At 39.8% G+C, this 20503-nt stretch overlaps 1 protein-coding gene across 3 annotated transcripts in view; it reads right to left on the reverse strand.

Moving 5' to 3' along the window:
• The window catches only part of LOC307012082 (BICD cargo adaptor 2), a 48338-nt gene that overhangs the window by 26827 nt on the left and 1008 nt on the right, over positions 1 to 20503 (reverse strand). For all 3 annotated transcript variants that reach the window (XR_013800554.1, XM_079638343.1, XM_079638344.1), the window contains exons 2-5: positions 10254 to 10466; positions 6839 to 6991; positions 4110 to 4265; positions 2234 to 2530 (exon numbers count right to left, since the gene is read on the reverse strand). Coding sequence is in view for 2 of the 3 variants with exons in the window: in XM_079638343.1 (XP_079494469.1) it covers positions 2234 to 2530; positions 4110 to 4265; positions 6839 to 6991; positions 10254 to 10466 (819 nt within the window). In the remaining variant the exon portion in view is untranslated. The remainder of the gene's footprint in view (positions 1 to 2233; positions 2531 to 4109; positions 4266 to 6838; positions 6992 to 10253; positions 10467 to 20503) is intronic.

Genomic DNA, 20503 nt, shown 5'->3' on the forward strand with positions numbered 1-20503 from the left:
TCAGGCTAGGAAAAATGCCTTTGTAATGAAATAAAAATTTAGAAATAATTTTTGATGTAAAAATCATACTAACATTATAAAGGCACCCCAGGCAACATTATACAATAATAAACCTATCCAGTTCATGACCCCTTTAATGGCAAGGGATAATCTCATCAAATTTACAGATGCTTGTCTTGTCTATAAAATTTAGCACGGCTTGACTTCAGAAGGCCTTTATTAACCCCCGCGAGCCGCGTCGAGCACTTTTATCACGGATGGATGCGCTTTGATGGACTTCCAAAAAAATAATATAACTCTGATTGAGTTCGTCTGGAAGAAGAAAGTCATATACACCTAGGATGATTTCAGGGCGAGTAAATCATGGGATAATTTTAATTTTTGGGTGAACTATCCCTTTAAAGTGTACATTTATAAAGTAATGCTTTTCTTGTTACATGAAAAAAGTAAACGCAGTGCTACTTGTAATGCGCAGGGCGGTGAGTTTAATCAGTCGTGGGAAAACTCTGCAAGAAAGTGGATCTCAAGGGCCAGAGTTGAAAACGTAAACAAGTTTGCTTCATTATTCAGCCAAAGCAGAACCTCCTTCAAAAGCACGTTTGCTCGGAGCATTAATCACAGAAACCTGTACGGACACGACTCAGAAGTGCAGATATGAAGTTCTGGCTCGCGGCTAACGGTTAATTGTCTGTTTTGTTCATGTCAGTTACAGTGCGAATGTAAAACGCCTGCAATCATTTATTCACATAATAACATTTATTATTTTCTTTAAGGCTTTGGTAGAAGTTTTCAATATATGAATATTACACATTTTAATAAACATAATCCATCTCAATATTATATTACAGCATACAATATTCAATATTAATATTATAATTATTTTTGTATTAATGATGTCTTTATAATTAATAAATTATTACTATATGGAAAATGAAGCCATTAGAGTATTATGCAACAGCACAATATTCCTGTCCTAATAAACTCATAGTTTCATGTGGAAGTTGCTGTGAAACCCACAAGCCATTTCTAATGGAGTACATTTTTCAGACTTTGATTTACTAAGATTGATTTAAAGGAACACTCCGACTTTTTGGGACTTTAGCCTATTCACCTTATCCCCCAGAGTTAGATAAGTCCACACATACCTTTTTCATCTCCGTGCGTGCTATAAGTCTGTTTGACGCACCCACCGCTAGCCTAGCTTAGCACAAAGACTGGATGCAAATGGTTGCAGCTAGCATACTAATCCAAATAAGTGACAAAATAATGCAAACATTTTCCTATTTACATGTTGTGATTTGTATAGTCACAGAGTGTACAAAAAACAAAGTCACATGAGACACAGACATATTTTAACCGTATAAATACTGGGAACTATATTCTCTGAAGGCGAAGCACTGCTGCTTGGGCGGAGTGATAACCGCAGCACCTGAGACCTGAGGCGGAGGTTTCACACCTGTAATTTTGATTCGGATCAAACTGAAAAGTCAGAAAATCCGGACCAGACAAGGCAGGTGTGAAAGGGCCCTAAGACAAACGGCAAACGACAAAAAATAAATAAAATGGTAAAAAAAACGATGTCGGACGATTTTGACGTTTTTTGCCCAACTTCAGACACATGATGCCGTAATGTGTGAAGTTGCGAGACGAGAATTTGTGGTTAAAAGTATATAATGTTTATTTTGTTATAAAATGTCCGCTGGTTTGTCTAGATGAGACTCTTATTCCTCGGCTGGATCGTGAGAGACTTTGAAGCTGAAACTCGCATCTAGACCTTCGGCCCGCTGGACCATTGAAGTCACTATATGGAGAACATCTGGAGTGTGTTCCTCACAAACCTGCATTTCTGTTCCACTGAAGAAAGACAGACGTGAACATCTTGGACGACATGGGGAGAGTAAATTATCAGGAGATTTTAATTCTTAACTGACTAATCCTTTAAAAGGTCAGAGTTCGCAGGCTGACCTCTGGCAGAAGGACGGCTCGTTGTGTCAGATTGGCCGGAGCGCTAAATGCCACTTACACTAATAGGATTTAAGCAGTCCAGCTGTCAGCCAATTAAACACAGATCTGAACACACACACACTATAGGATGCATGATTTGGGAGAAAAAGAAAAAAACGAATTGTGATTTGAAGTGTTTTCTGTTATATACACTGTGGAAAGCACAATTAAAAGCACAAATAAAACATTAAATATGTAATGGCTGTGGTGGTGTGTGTGAGCAGATTACCTGCAGCAGTTGTTGCTTGAGCTTCTGGATCTCGGAGATGTTGAGTTCGTTCAGGAGGTTGTCCACGAGGCTGGAGGACGGCTGGAACAGCTCTGCTTTTTTAGGCGTGGACACGCGGTTGTCGTCGCTGCTGGTCTTGTGGAAGCCGTTCTCGTAGCCGTGCAGGGGCTGGTCGTTGTTCGGCTCGATCGAGGTGTCGTCGCTAAACTTCAGGCCGTCCAGGGAGATGCTCAGAGGACTGTGGTACATCGAGTCCCCGATGCTCATGTACTGAGACAACTCCTTCCTTAAGGCGGCCTGTGTTCACACACACACACACACACACACACACACACACACATCATGAAGTTAGAGCTCAGTGGCAGGAACGGCATTTTAAACTACATTTGAAGTGGATCAAAAAAGTATGTATTTTGTTCAAACTACTCATTGTAACACTTATGTTGCTGGTCAACAAATGACCGGCCTACAAAAAATTGCTTATAAATCTCTCATTATGCTACATCATCATCACCAAATTCATTCATTCAATCTTTTTGTGAACTTGTATTTTTCAATGGACTTTATCCACAGCTGCACTACTTCCTGAACTTTAGCCAGCTCCTTTGTTTCCTGTCTGCCATTATTGGACAAACTGATTAGTCCAGGTGTGCCTGACCAACAACAATAATCAGGCACACCTGGACAAATAAGTTTGTCCAATAATGGCAGACAGGAAACAAAGGAGCTGGCTAAAGTTCAGGAAGTAGTGCAGCTGTGCAGTTTTATATTTCTTTTTGGAATTGATCGATCATAGGCCTTATTTATTTGAGTTTACATACCTCAGTTTTTGAGAGAAATACAGCATTATTTGTGGATAATTCTGTCGATTTTACATAAAATATGAAAACAATTTGCACTATCACACTAGTGTGCTTTAATGTTTAACTATTATGAAAAAAAAAACTTATTTCTGGATAATTTTGTACATTTTCCTGATTAAACATTAAAGCACACTAGTGTTTTACATATTTATATAAAATTTACTAATTTATTCAGAAATAATGCTTTTTTTTTTTTTACTGAGGAACATAAGCTGACAAAACATATTGAATACAATATTTGCATTTATTTATTTTAATGTAATTTAATATATTTGGTAGATTCATAACAAACAAATATAATTTTTTACTTTAAATCACATTTTTATTTTGTACTTTATTTATTGTAATTTATTTTATTTTAATCATATATAATTTGATTGTTTTTCTCAAGACTTTTCACAGATTCGTGGGTCCTATGTTTGTTGGTACGAGGTCAATGTAACAGAAAGACTTTATTTAATGGAACCAGTTCTTTATTCCCAGCACAACTAATAATATCTATAATATCCCAATAATATATAGCTGTAATAATCACTTGAGGTCAGGAATCGGATACTTGTTATAAAATAAAAATGTATTTTCCTCTTATCGATTCCTTTGTGAGCGTTTCAATATGACTTTAAACCATTGAAGCGCGAGACAACTAGCACACTGTTTTCTGCGCTGTACACACATCCAAAGCGCTCACACAAAAAGTGATTTTAAACCATTCCAGCGCTGTTCTCAGAGCTGTAGATCCGTGCAGCTCTTAAAGTGACAGCACTAATATTCCTGCTGCCGTCTCTATAATAACACTAATCTAACAAACAGACTAAGAGAAAATTCACTCGTTCTTGACTGAATATCTTTTGTAACTATATTTGTAATGTATATTTATATTTAATTTCAACTTCTATACCTGAATACCTGACAATCTTAAAAGACTGTTTATTTCAATCGTATTCTACTTTTTTTAATGAATTCAAACGATACCCAACCCTAATAATAATAACTTGATATAATCCATCTCTCGCCTTCTGCTCCCTCTCAGTCTTGATGGTCTCCAGCGCCTCTCCGAGCTGCCGCTCCGCGATCTCCTTCAGACGCACCGCATCCTCCAGCTGGCTGTTCAGGAACTGGCTATCTTCCTCCAGACGACGCATTTCATGCTTCAGACCCTCGAACTCAACCTGCAAGATGCATCACACACACACACACACGTTTACTAGGGTATCTAAATGGGGACATTCCATAGACGTAATGGTTTTAATACTGTACAAACTGTCTTACACTAACCCGACCCCTGAACCTACCCATCTTTCTCACACACACACACACACACTAACCCGACCCCTGAACCTACCCATCTTTCTCACACACACACACACACTAACCCGACCCCTGAACCTACCCATCTTTCTCACACACACACACACACACACACACTAACCCGACCCCTGAACCTACCCATCTCTCTCACACACACACACACACACACACACACACACACTAACCCGACCTCTGAACCTACCCATCTCTCTCACACACACACACACTAACCCGACCCCTGAACCTACCCATCTCTCTCTCACACACACACACTAACCCGACCTCTGAACCTACCCATCTCTCTCACACACACACACACACACACACACACACACACACACACACACACACACACACACACACACACACACACACACACACCCGACCTCTGAACCTACCCATCTCTCTCTCACACACACACACACACACACACACACACACACACACTAACCCGACCTCTGAACCTACCCATCTCTCTCACACACACACACACACTAACCTGACCCCTGAACCTACCCATCTCTCTCACACACACACACACACTAACCCGACCCCTGAACCTACCCATCTCTCACACACACACACTAACCCGACCTCTGAACCTACCCATCACACACACACACACACACTAACCCGACCCCTGAACCTACCCATCTCTCTCACACACACACACACACACACACTAACCCGACCCCTGAACCTACCCATCTCTCTCACACACACACACACACTAACCCGACCTCTGAACCTACCCATCTCTCTCACACACACCCGACCTCTGAACCTACCCATCACACACACACACACACACTAACCCGACCCCTGAACCTACCCATCTCTCTCACACACACACACACACACACACTAACCCGACCCCTGAACCTACCCATCTCTCTCACACACACACACACACTAACCCGACCTCTGAACCTACCCATCTCTCTCACACACACACACACACACTAACCCGACCTCTGAACCTACCCATCTCTCTCACACACACACACACACACACACACACACACTAACCCGACCTCTGAACCTACCCATCTCTCTCTCACACACACACACACACACTAACCCGACACCTGAACCTACCCATCTCTCTCTCTCTCTCACACACACACACACACACACACACACACACACACACACACACACTAACCCGACCTCTGAACCTACCCATCTCTCTCACACACACACACACACACACACACACTAACCCGACCTCTGAACCTACCCATCTCTCTCACTCACACACACACACACACACACACACACACACACACACACACACACACACACACACTAACCCAACCCCTGAACCTACCCATCTCTCTCACACACACACACACTAACCCGACCCCTGAACCTACCCATCTCTCTCACACACACACACACACACACACACACACACACTAACCCGACCTCTGAACCTACCCATCTCTCTCACACACACACACACACTAACCCGACCTCTGAACCTACCCATCTCTCTCACACACACACACACACACACTCACACACACACACACACACACACACACACACACACACACACACACTAACCCGACCCCTGAACCTACCCATCTCTCTCACACACACACACACACACTAACCCGACCCCTGAACCTACCCATCTCTCTCACACACACACACACACACACACACACACACACACTAACCCGACCCCTGAACCTACCCATCTCTCTCAAACACACACACACACACACTCACACACACTCACACACACACACACACACTAACCCGACCCCTGAACCTACCCATCTCTCTCACACACACACTAACCCGACCCCTGAACCTACCCATCTCTCTCACACACACACACACACACACACACACACACACACACTAACCCGACCCCTGAACCTACCCATCTCTCTCACACACACACACACACACACACACACACACACACACACACACACACACACACACACTAACCCGACCCCTGAACCTACCCATCTCTCTCACACACACACACACACTAACCCGACCCCTGAACCTACCCATCTCTCTCACACACACACACACACACACACACACACACACACACACACACACACACACTAACCCGACCCCTGAACCTACCCATCTCTCTCACACACACACACACTAACCCGACCCCTGAACCTACCCATCTCTCTCACACACACACACACACACACACACACACACTAACCCGACCCCTGAACCTACCCATCTCTCTCACACACACACACACACACACACACACTAACCCGACCCCTGAACCTACCCATCTCTCTCACACACACACACACACACACACTAACCCGACCCCTAAACCTACCCATCACACACACACACACACACACACACACACACGACCCCTAAACCTACCCATCTCTCTCACACACACACACACACACACACACAGCGTGGCTGCTGTTACCTGGCCCTGCTTTAAGACAGACACATGTTTCTGGAGCGTGATGTTCTCCTCCTCCAGCTCGCTGTAGTCCTGCAGGAGACGAGCCTCTCGGATCTTGAACTCCTTGATATCGTCCCGCAGACGAGTCCTCTGCAGCTCCACCATCTGACTGTTCTGTAACAGAAGAAGAGTGTGTGTGTAATAGAGGAATCCAGAGGAGTTTTAACGGGGAAACGGAATTAACTCGCATTAAACCAGGCATCTTGTACAGTGTGTTTATCCTTAAAGGTACAATATGTAAGAATTTTTAAAGAAAATATCCAAAAAACACTTGCACAGTGTGACATATTCCCTGCAATTGTGTTTGCAATATGCCAAAGATTTTTAATTTCAGAGAAATTCCAATTTTAAATAATGGCTCGTCCCCGTTCACTTGTCGCCTGTCACTGACGTAATATCCGCATTATCCCTGGTTTCCGCTCGTACTGCCGTAGTAACCATGGCGACAGATATGGACAACTGCGTGGTGCGTAACGTCACAGAAAGTTCAAAAGAACAGCATTTATCTGAAATATAATCGTTTGTAACATTATAAATGTCTTTACTGTCACTTTTGATCTATTTAATGCACCCTTGATGTATATAAGTGTTAACAACAACAAAACGTCTTACTGGCCCCAAACTTTTGAACGGTAGTGTGTGTGTCAGCTACACTTTTATCCTTGACCTGTTTGTGTGTGTGTGTGTATCACTCGCTCCATCTGTTCCTCCGCTGGGTCACATGCAAAAACACATTTCATTTCAGCTTTAATCTCTTTTATCCTCACTCGTGACACGCCATCTGTCTTTCCACGGGGACTTTATTTAAAGAAACATTATTTATATTATTTCTTTCACTTTTAACCCCTATATTTGCATCCTTTACTGTGTTAAAGCAGAAAACACTGTAGATCACATTCCCGTTTAGTGCCAAAACACCATCATCATCATCACCTTTTCTTTTGAATTTAGTAAATTATGGTACAATTCGGTCAACAAGTATAGAAATGTGAGCCTGGACCACAAAACCAGTCACATGGGTCAATTTTCTGAAATTGAGAGTTATACGTCACCTGAAAGCTGAATAAATAATCTCTCCATAGGCCTGTCACGGTAACAAATTTTGCTGGACGATAAATTGTCCAAGAAATTATCGCGATAAACGATAATATTGTCGATCTGAGACCATTTTCATCTAGAATAATGATAATGGCATAATAATGCACATACACCTTTCAAAATTCAATAAACGTTTATTTCCAAAGACTATTTAACACTGAAAATGGAAAACATTTTCAATATCCACAATAACAATGAACAAAACAACCAAAAACAATAAAAGCAATGGACTCTCAGTCTCTCAGTTCACACAGATGATAATGAACTAGTTCATGTTCATAGTTCTTTTTTTTTAATGAACTAAGTTCATATATCTAAAAATGAACTAGTTCACGTTCATTTGTTAAATTCTTTTAACAAAGATGTAGGCTATTATTAATAATAATGTTATTTCAACACAATATCTCGTTATTTCGAAATAATATGTGTGCGTGCATCTGTAAATCCGGTGACGCGTGTATTGATTTTTATTAATAAACAAGTGTTTTCTCTAAAAGTGTCGACTCGGCTGCAAAGATGAAGTTGACGATCGCCATCTCCGTGTGAACGCGCTTATAGAGAGAAATGCACATAAATAAGCCTAATAATGGATTACTACATAATCAGAGAGTAGCCTTTTTCTTTTTTCGTTTTGAATTATTTCGTTTAAAGACATTTCAAGCTTTGTGTATTTGATGTATTTGTCATGTCTGTGTGAGGCATACACTGAGTTTCGTTAAGTTAGGATGTGCTCTAGTTCACGTGCAATGCAAGTGAGCGCGCGGGCGCCTCCGTTATATTTGTTTCGTCGGCCTATTCATTAAATACAGGCAATTGGTTGATGAAAAATTGATTAAAATTAAAGATACAATTTATACAAAACGAAATTCACTTTAAAGAAAGGCTTTCTATAACAACTTCAACGGTCAAAATCATGTCTGACCCGCTCCATGTCTCATAATGCGCATCCTATCTTACTCGGTCGTGCTGTTCACTTTTCATAAACCAACATAAATGAAAAAAAAAAATAACATTATAATATTTTAACAAATATGAAACATGCTTTTTTAATGGCTATAGTAGGCCTACATAGCCTACTCTCTATTTGTACAAATTTCTGCACATTAATTTAATTCTGAATTTTGCACACACAAGTTGAAAGGCATTTGTTCAAATCAAGTTCACGGATAATTGTGCGTGCATTTATTAGCCTAATCATTATGATACTAAAATCCTAACAAATAGGCTATGCTATGTACAAAAAATCAGATGAGTTCTCTCGAAAAAAATCTCTCGTTCACGTTCATTGTATGAAAAGTGATTCGTTCAGTTCAGCGTTCGGCGAAAATATGAACGCGTTCATGCACAACACTGGACCGGTTTTAGTCGATACTGTTTTACAACAAATGTGACATACCGGCTCGCTCAGGTTAAGTGGTTCACCACGGTCATTCGGTTTAAATCCGAAGTGCTCCCACACTGCAGCTGTCGCGTTTGGCTTTGAAACCAATACCATGTCAACTTGCGTCTCGTCTTTTCGCTCTACTCTGCAGTCGCCTCAAGCACTCCCGCCTTCCCACACAAAGTCCATGTGACTGACAAGCGCCGCCTCCCCACACAAAAGACAATGCAACTGACAAGAGGGTTCACTTCTCCTACGCTAAGGAAACGAGAGTTGTCATTCAGTCGCGGATAACAAACAGGTATGCAAATGAAATTATCGCGGCTAGAAAAATTATCGAGGTCATTTTTTTTATCGTGCGATTAATCGATTTATCGACTATCGCGACAGGCCTATCTCTCCACTGATGTGTGGTTTGTTAGGATAGGACAATATTTGGTCGAGACACAACTATTGTAAATCTGGAATCTGAGGGAGCAAAAAAATGGAAACATTGAGAAAATCTCCTTTAAAGTTGTGCATTCGAATATAAAGAATTATCGGATATCGGTATTGGCCAATATATCGGCTATCGGCATTCGAATATAACGAATTATCGGTATCGGCCAATATATCGGTTATCAGCATTTGAATATAACAAATTATCGGTATCGACTTTCAAATATAAAGAATTATCGGTTATTGGTATCAGCCAAAATTTTTATATCGACGCATCCCAAATAATGTTTTTAATAGGCAGGCACCAACTGTTGATTCATCAATATTCTGTTGTTTTTTTCTACACTATACATAAAACACTTTTTTCAATTGAATTGGTGCTTTAGCAACTGCTAATGCTAATGACTCTTATGACGCGGCCCGTGAGCCAAACACGCGCTCACACCGCGGCACACTGACCTCTCTCAGCTCCTGCGTGACGCTGGCGAGGCGCTCGTTCTCCGACTGGGTGTTGGTCAGGATGTTTCGAGCTTGTCTCAGCTCCGCCTGAAGCTCCTGCACGCGCTGCTCGTAATACGCCTCTTTACACGCCGACTCCTGGATCAGCGACTCCTCGCGGCTCTCGCCGTCGGCCGCCACCTTCCTGTGGTTGGAGTGAGCCTGTCCGAACGCCTGGGAAACACAAGAAATTATGATTATGACAAGAAATTATTACAGAGGGAATGTTTTTGGATTTATACCTTAAATACTTTGTCACCATCAGGGTTGAATGAGGATTTTGATATTAAGTTCATTAAATGACTGTAAAATTCACATGGGGATTCATCTGTTGATTATTAGTAAAGCTAAATGTGTGTAGGCTATATATATATATATATATATATATATATATATATATATATATATATACACACGGTTATGCAGATACAGAGGCTACCTAACATGAACAAATGTAAACGCACCGTGTCCTGATTGGCTAATGATCCGATCTGCTTGACTGCCACTTTCTTCCTCAACTGTTCAGTCCACTTAAGGCACACCTGACTGTGAACGTGAATACTCAGCAAGACGGGAAGGTTGACATCATTTTGTGTGTATTTGGCCATTTAAATTATTTTTGTCTGTGTTACACTTGTTTGTATAATTATATGTTTTATTGGATCTTATTCTTGTGAAGTGCTTTTTGAGATACTATTTTTAAAGGCGCTATAGAAAATAAAGTTTATTAATATTATTACTATAAGCTGAGAAGACTGAATTCTGGATCTAATCGTCAGTAATGATGACGTGAATACTCAAGCACAGCACGTCTCAGAACAAAGGCAGATTCCCATTCTTCCCATTACAAGTCCACCAAAAGAGGAAGGAAGTGTTTCCTGTTTTTCCGTTGGGTTCAGGCACCATGTGTTTTTACAAAGTTCAGCGCACTCAAATGAGAGCAAAAGCCCCTCAGTTAACAACACTGTAATAATATTATATTGGCTAAACAGATTTTGGGAAACGCTCCAGTGTGTATGTGTGTTTGCGCTCTGGAGGACACAACGGTTTCTATTTACAATGTGTTTTTGCAGCGGTGAGAAATGTAGCCAATCACAGACAAGTCTGTCGATCTTATGAATGCAATGGCCAATCGGGGGTCTCATTTATAAAAAGGATCCTTTCTGAAAGTGTACGTGCGCCCGAAAGCCAAAGATGGCGTACGGCATAACAAATATTCAGACTTATAAAACCGTGCGTACGCCAGAACCTGCGTAACATTCCCTTTATAAACCCCAGTCTGAGGAAGATTGTGCGTTTCCTTCCTGAAATAACCATATGAGCTTACAACGCCTCGTTTTACTATATCCTCATCTGCATATCATTTGCATATGCATATTCATCCACGTGAGACCATGTTTAACGGTACCAGACATTAGGAAAATATGAGATATGGATGTGCGTCACATTACATTGCTAAAAATTTAGTAGCCGATCCTTGCCTTGTTTCTGAATGAATAAATCAAATAGTATAAAATACATTTCTTAAATTCATATCTTTTCCACCTGCTAAATAATATTTTTAATGGAAACAGAAAGGCCTTATTGTGCATTATTAATCATTATTTGCATGAAAATATGTCCTCAGACCGCGAGTTCTGCTATTATCATGCGCTAAGCAAACATTAAAACACAGCGTGCCACAGGACAAGTGCATAAAAGCATCACATCCACTACAAATACTTCTATTTATTAGGAAAAAAAATTTGTGTGTAACTTCTCTTTAATGATTTTATGTAATTTAAGTGCTTAACTCCATTAATGGAGGCTGGGATATTTAATCTAAAAGTGTAAAACAGTTTAAATCCTCCTTTTATTTATTAAACTGTCATTGTGAACATGCACTGTATTTATGATTATGACTCATGATGAATATTAAAGTGTTTTTCCTCCATCAGTCCCTCAGATCTCCATCGGTGTCGCTAAACTGCCCCGTCTCCAGATGTTCGTACGCATGTGTCAGTTTGCGTGAGAAGTGGGACGTTTTTCTTCATTACAAACGAGACTCCAGAAAAACAGTTTTTGGTCAGAGCCGATTCTGCTGAGATTTGTAGTGATTATAATGGAAACCCTCTTTGTAAAACTATGGGTTAATTAGTTATCGGCTGGCAGCTGAGAACAGTCGTGCGCCTTGTTCTCGTGTGTTGGTCAGTTCACTCCGGGTCAGGGTTGCTGATGGTGTTCAGTCAGGGTCAGGGTCAGGGTCAGGGTTGCTGATGGCGTTCAGTCAGGGTCAGGGTCAGGGTTGCTGATGGCGTTCAGTCAGGGTCAGGGTCAGGGTCAGGGTTGCTGATGGCGTTCAGTCAGGGTCAGGGTTGCTGATGGTGTTCAGTCAGGGTCAGGGTCAGGGTTGCTGATGGTGTTCAGTCAGGGTCAGGGTTGCTGATGGTGTTCACTCAGGGTCAGGGTCAGGGTCAGGGTCAGGGTTGCTGATGGCGTTCAGTCAGGGTCAGGGTCAGGGTTGCTGATGGTGTTCAGTCAGGGTCAGGGTTGCTGATGGCGTTCAGTCAGGTCAGAGGCCGGGACTAAAACTGTGGGGTTTACATGCGGTAAACAGAGTACAACTAAGAGGAAGACGTCGTTATTAGCGATTGTTAGGCACAACGTGACATTTATAAGTAGTTTTTGTTGATTATGGCTTTCAAAAGGCCACATTACAGTATTTAGCCTAACTAATATCCATCACAGGTGTGTATACAAACCTTTAACGTATCAATAATTAAATGATGTGAATCGCAGGCTATCGTTAGATAAAGTGGAGCCAAACTCAGCATGATGTGTGTTTACAGTGTGTCGGCAGTGATGTCTATGGCGCGGTGGCGCTCGCGTATATAATCGAACAATATACCGTATTTTCCAGACTATAAGTCGCACTTTTTTTCATAGTTTGGCTGGTCCTGCGACTTATAGTCAGGTGCGACTAATATATCAAAATTAATTCATACTGACTGAGATGAACCAAGAGAAAACATTACCGTCTACAGCCGCGAGAGGGCGCTCTAGTTAGCGGAGTCGTTCAGAAGCGACACCGAGGAAGAACTCAATGTATTCAGTGTTGAGGAATGAGATCGGGAGCTTGGTGAACTTGCTGACCGGTAACTTGCTGGACTCGCTGGCTAATGTTAATCTATTCAGCCTCCCAGGTTAGGGTTAGTTAGCATGTTCTGTGTGCTATTGTGCAGCTGAATAACTGTTAATGTGTTACGCTAACACACCGGACACCTTCAGCTGTTGTTCTGTGTGCTGTTGTGGAGCTGAATAACCTTTCCAGATTAGGCTAAATGTCTGTTCTTGGTCTTGGATTTTGTTTAATAAATTTCTAAATAAATGCGACTTATAGTCCAGTGCGACTTATATATGTTTTTTTTTTCTTCATGACGCATTTTTTGACTGACGCGACTTATAGTCCAGTGCGACTTATAGTCCGGAAAATACGGGTAATTGAATATTGTTTGTTTTTGTCAAGGTCGATTATCGATAAAATATTTTTTACGTATCACCCAGCTCTATAACGATAACAGCACACTGGCACAAAGACATTATTTAATCGGAACAATTTTTCTCAGCTGATGAACTATAAAAACATTGACAGCCAATCAGAATCCATCCTGCTGTAACGAGCTGGAGCATTTAAAGCGGCAGACGACAAAACTGCAGCGAGTGCTTATAAAAACCAGGAGATCATCCGCTGGTGTGGACGCTCGTTATCGTTCTTGGTGTGAACCGGCCTTTAAAGTGACAGCATTTCTACTATTCGTCTCATTCACTGCCCATATAAGGGCGCCTCCATTTCCATATGTTGTTTGAGTGATCTGAACCATTATTTTTACAATATTCATACAATTTATGAAGTAGACATCCTATTCAGAAGTAGTGTTGGAAGTTTGGCAGATTTTGAAATGAATTCAACCTCTAAGAAACACAAAAGATCACGTATGTGCATTATAGCTCGCTGACACATCACTAATGCTGAATCTATTATTGTTTTCTTTATATTCAAGATATTTTCAGAGCTTTTTGTCTAAAAGAATTGAATGGATGCGATCTTTTGAATTTATGGCATGAAAACAAACTGAGGTTTCTACCATTCTTTCATGATTTTTCATGTTCATCACTATTTCAAAATAAAGGTCTGAACACGCCTTAGGAGTATGAACATATTCTTGTTGCAAATTGATAAATTACGGCTCCTCAGTTATTTATTTTGAAAATCAGTCACCAAATATGTAAACTAGAGATTGTAAGCTTTCAAATGAGATATAGTTTGTCAAGATTAGTTTAGGTTTAGTATAGGATATTACTGTTTTAAATATGTAATGGCCAATATAAGGGGAGTACGATGTCCACATCAACACTTGAACAGCTGTTAGCTCTGAAGCAAAGTCTATAAACTCAGATAGCCAGTTTGATATGTGGAACACCCACAACACACAACACACAACACACAACCCCAGTCCTGAGCTGCTCAACACAATGACTAAATTTATCAGACTTGTTCTCAGTTGCATCCTGAACAAACAAACACACATTGTTTGAAAGAGCTTGAAGAGAAGGATCTCACTAACCCATTTACACTCATGTCCATCATGCGCATTTGAAAACATTTATATATCAATAAACTCCAGGGGTGTGTTCAGACATCACAGCTGTAGTTTGGTTCTCTTTCAAATTAAAGCGATAGGCCCACATTTAGTCCTAATTGCATTCACACTGGCATTCTTAACACCGGTCCTAAAGATACACACACACCCACACAAAACTGCTTTTACAACATATTTCCCGACAGAACTTACCGAACATCCAAAACAACGCTGTGTTCTGGGATAAATGCGCTGGTTTTATGTGTGCGGCTGCTTATGATGGTATTTTGACCACTGAGAACTCGTGAAGAGCTTATAACATTTGTAAAGAGGTAAAAACAGCGTCAGGAATCCCTCAGTCACACACAGGGCTTAATTTGAGCCGGAACACGCCGGAACATGTTCCGTCACCTCCGACATTGGATCCGGAACCTTTTTTATTGGATCAGGTGTTCTGACGGAACATCATACCCATCAGAATGGGATACCTTCGGTTAATGCGCATGCGCAGCAGTAAACTTTGTGGAATTGCGCATGCGTTACATTTAAACCATAATTTCAGCATACCTAAGATTACAAGCGGTAAGTGTTTGTGTATTATATCGCATAATATATACACATTACCTAATTGAAGGGTATGCTGTTTTGATAGCCCCTGGTTTAATAAAAATACAGTTAATAAAGGGGTATGCTATGTTGATAGCCCCTTGTTTAATAAAAATACAGTTTCTACAGGGGTATCAAAACAGCATACCCCTGTAGAAACTCTATTTTTATTAAACCAGGGGCTTTAAAACAGCATATCCCTTTATTAACTGTATTTTTATTAAACCAGGGGCTATCAAAACAGCATACCCTTCACAAACACTGGTATGCTTTTTTGATAAAGTAGGCTAAATTGACAGAACCCGCTATAAAACTCAACTTCCGGTATGCTATTCTGACAAAGTATGCTACATCGACAGAACACCGGCACCTCCTGTGTCACTAAAATTAATTGCCTAGATGAAAAAAAAAAATGACTGTTTGTGTAGCCTAGTGTTCAATGTTAATTGTGACGCATGACTTGCGCGCTTGTTGTACGAGTTGAGATTGCTGTTAGCCTCGATCGTTTCACTCAGGGGAAAAATGTCAAAAAGACAGGAAAGTTTGCTTAACTTTTTCAAATACGCTGGACAGTCAGATAGCCTACCAAACAAGCAAAAATCGTTTCCGCTGATCAAAAAGGAGACCACGGTGGACACAGTAGCCTAGTATCGATATCTCGTTATTTCGACATAATAAGGGGACATCCTAATCTGCATTAAGCGTTCTTATAGCCTAATGGTTTTCTATGGGAGGAAAATGCTTAACCGTTCATATTATGGGCTCATCTGATTTTTTGTACATAGCATAGCCTATTTGTTAGGATTTTAGTATCATAATGATTAGGCTAATAAATACACGCACAATTATCCGTGAACTTTTTTTTGAACAAATGCCTTTTAACTTGTGAGTGCAAAATTCAGAATTAAATTAATGTGCAGAAATTTGTACAAATAGAGAGTAGGCTATGTAGGCCTACTATACTGTTGTAGCCATTAAAAAAAGCGCGTTTCATATTTGTTAAAATATTATATATTTTTTTTTCCATTTATGTTGATTTATGAAAAGTGAACAGCACGACCGAGTAAGATAGGATGCGCATGAGACATGGAGCGGGTCAGACATGATTTTGACCGTTGAAGTTGAAGTTGTTATAGAAAGCCTTTCTTTAAAGTGAATTTCGTTTTGTATAAATTGTATCTTAATTTTAATCAATTTTTCATCAACCAATTGCCTGTATTTAATGAATAGGCCGACGAAACAAATATAACGGAGGCGCCCGCGCGCTATTGCACGTGAACTAGAGCGCATCCTAACTTAACGAAACTCAGTGTATGCCTCACACAGACATGACAAATACATCAAATACACAAAGCTTGAAATGTCTTTAAACGAAATAATTCAAAAAGAAAAAAGAAAAAGGCTACTCTCTGATTATGTAATCCATTATTAGGCTTATTTATGTGCATTTCTCTCTATAAGCGCGTTCACACGGAGATGGCGATCGTCAACTTCATCTTTGCAGCCGAGTCGACACTTTTAGAGAAAACACTTGTTTATTAATAAAAATCAATACACGCGTCACCGGATTTACAGATGCACGCACACATATTATTTCGAAATAACGAGATACTGTGTTGAAATAACATTATTATTAATAATAGCCTACATCTTTTAGAATAGATTTCTAAATGGATTTAGAATTTGATTGAATGCTGAATGTTGCGCTTGTTCAATTGAATAAAATTAAAACTTTAATTGTGATCATTAACATAACTGAATATTAAATATTTAGTGACCAAGTTTTGCGCAGCTCCCCGTCAATGATCTAGCAGCACCCACTCAACACATGCTGTCCCTGCAGAGAAGCTACGTAGGCAGTGTCATTTTTTTATTTTATTTTTTTGTTCCGTTACCTCCAACCCCCGTTTTGAGTCGCCGGATCCCCCTCTGCGCTCCGGGACCTCCCACTTTACAAATTAAGCACTGCACACACACACACCTGATGCCTGTACTGAACTGTGATGGGTAACATCAGGACTATGAGCAGAAAAAACAAATGTCCTTTTTAGGGTCGGATCTTGTGACATCACTTCCTGTTTTTGGTTCGTTTGGTTCGTCTTTAGTCCATGTTGCGATCAGGGTTCATTTTAATTCAACCAAACATGAACATCCTAATATGCTAAAGTTAGGGATGCACGTAATATCGGCCATCATATTGGTTGATATCGGTTCATTTTTAATGTTATCGGCCCGATAAGAAAATGTGTCCGATATATTAGAGCCGATAAATAATTATAAATAATAAATAAAATAATTCCTTCAGCTGAGACTCTTCAGATGCGCATGCTTCAACATGATGACTTTGAATTGCTTGAAATATGACTGGAATCACTTCAAAGAAAAAAATTATAATTCTGCCAAAATGTTCATATCAGTGCATCGGCATCCCTAGCCAAATTTGTGAAAATGCATGTGAATATATTATAAATATTTGATATTGTCCCGCCTTGGTGTGGGAAAGCCTCCTTTCATTACAGAGGTCCTCTTATTTAATACAAAAAAAATTTTTAGACGGAGATTCACACATTAAATAAACAATAAATGTACCACATGTGCTGTTCACATACTGTAAACAAAGCTTTTTACCGTGAAGATATAATTCAGAAATCAGCAAAAAAAATAAAAAAGGTATACAGTGTGAATCTAATAATCATAAATGACCTTTAAACCAAATTCCCTGCATGAGCTGATTTGCCAGTATCTTCATGATTGCTAAAATGTAAAACGCAGATTGTTTCCCCCAAAAAAACGTGTGTGTGTGTGTGTGTGTGTGTGTGTGTGTGTGTGTGTGTGTGTGTGTGTGTAAGCCCCGATTGGCTCATCTTTTCAACAGAGCTTCTGCATTCGAGAACTATTGGCACAATAACTTTGCTTGTTTACTAGTTAAGCGTCTTGACTGACCCCGACAGCGATGGGTCATACTGGCGGCTTAATTATTTTTTAACAAAAAACCATCATGGAATTTCAGGAAAGTTTGGAAATTGAATGAAATGGGTTTTAATAAAAGCTGGCCAATCACGACAAACCCTTTAGGTTAAGAAAAAACATCACTGTAAACCCTAACACTCAAAATAATTAATTGGTTTGAGTTGGACCAACTTAAATTAAACTAATTAGTTCAGTCAAATTAACTTTTATGAGTATTTAGCACTTAAGTTCACAGAACTGATATATTTTAAGTAAGCTGAACTGCTTCATTGCTTTGAGGTTTATGAAATTATTTATTTTAATTTAGACGAACTTTGAAACGAAGTTTCACTGAAGCGGCTGGGATGTCTATTTCCCAGCATGCTTTGCTGATGGCACTCGAAAGGGAGAGTAAACGCTCAAATTAAGTGTAATATATAAAAAAAATTGTGCAAGAATAATGTTAAGTGGGAGATTTAGTAGTGATTAATGTTTTGTTATGCTAATTTAGAAGAATTTCTGTTAATGTTGGTTTTAGAATAGTTACCATCATGGTGACGAGTGGAGCATGAGCTTGATGTGAGAGTGAATAATACCTTTATAGCAAGTGCTTCTGTTTAACACACTATTGCTAATATGTTAGCAAATTAGAATGTTAGCAGATTAGCTTGTTAAAGCTAACTAAGTTTATACTAATATAAGCATTCACATTGAGATTACATGAAAGTTTTAAGATAAATGTATGAATTAGTGTACTCAAACATTTCAAGTTAAGAAGACAATGCATTGCACAAAATACAAATCTGCTAGTTCTGCTGACTTAAACTTTGCATTTCTTAACTTAAAACATTTGAGCCAATTGATTGCCTTACATTTTTTGAGTTGCCAACTTATTCGGGTTTACAGGGTAACTTTAAGAGGCATCTCTCTCTCTCACACACACTCACACACACACACACACACACACACACACACACACACACACACACACACACACACACACACACACACACACACACACACACACACACACACACACACACACACACACACACACACACACACACACACAGCATGACGATGGACTGAGGCGTGTTTTCCACATTCTCATCATTCCTGCTCAGGCTGAAACTCGCTTGGCCGTTTAGGCGGGGACAAAAACTCCCGCAAATATTCAAAAGCAGGCCTGACACACACTTCACCACAACACACACTTCACCACAACACACCAGTCACAGAGTCACAGAGCAAAACTAGCATTATCAAGCATTCTGAAACTTGACATAATGGATTTTGAGATATGATCACATTAGTGGGAATAAAAGCAACAGCAGATAAAGAATATGACCAGCGGATGAGCACTATAATGATACACATATATATATATATATAGTCCAGACCACAACTATAACAATAATAAACAGAACGATATCGTGCGCGGAGTGGATGCTAATGTATAATGATAATAGTTACAGTTATCACTCTTGATGTGAACGGGCCGGAGTCAAATACAAACTCAAAAACAGAAAATTAAGCTCAGACTCTAAAATCAGCGTGAAATGAAAATTCACTCTATATTTTCCAAATGCATATTATATTTGCCTCCATTTTTAAGCATCTGATGCATGTCACCATATCAACATTTGAGAAAAGACCATGTATGGTAATCAGTCTTCTACTTCATCAGAAACCTGTTCTATTTTGCTATTCTTCCCAACCACCGCCACAGGGGATTGTGGGATATCATGAGCAACATATGAAAAACTCGAGCAGAATAATGAATGCCAGGAGATGATCATTGTATTAATATTCTCGTGAAGTGACACAACCACAGAGTTTCACATGTTCAAACAACATGAAGTCATATCAACAATGGCATCACTTCACCACCACATGATTTCTCCACATCATCTGGGAAATGTTTAGAGACAAATGTTGTAAAAAACATAATAATGAAATAAATATATTAAAATAAACAAAAGAAAAATATATATATAATTTGGATTAAAAGAAATAATAAAAAGTAGATTGCATCTA

This window comes from Phoxinus phoxinus (assembly GCF_949152265.1).
Source record: "Phoxinus phoxinus genome assembly, chromosome: 15".
In the NCBI taxonomy this organism is placed as follows: domain Eukaryota; kingdom Metazoa; phylum Chordata; class Actinopteri; order Cypriniformes; family Leuciscidae; genus Phoxinus; species Phoxinus phoxinus.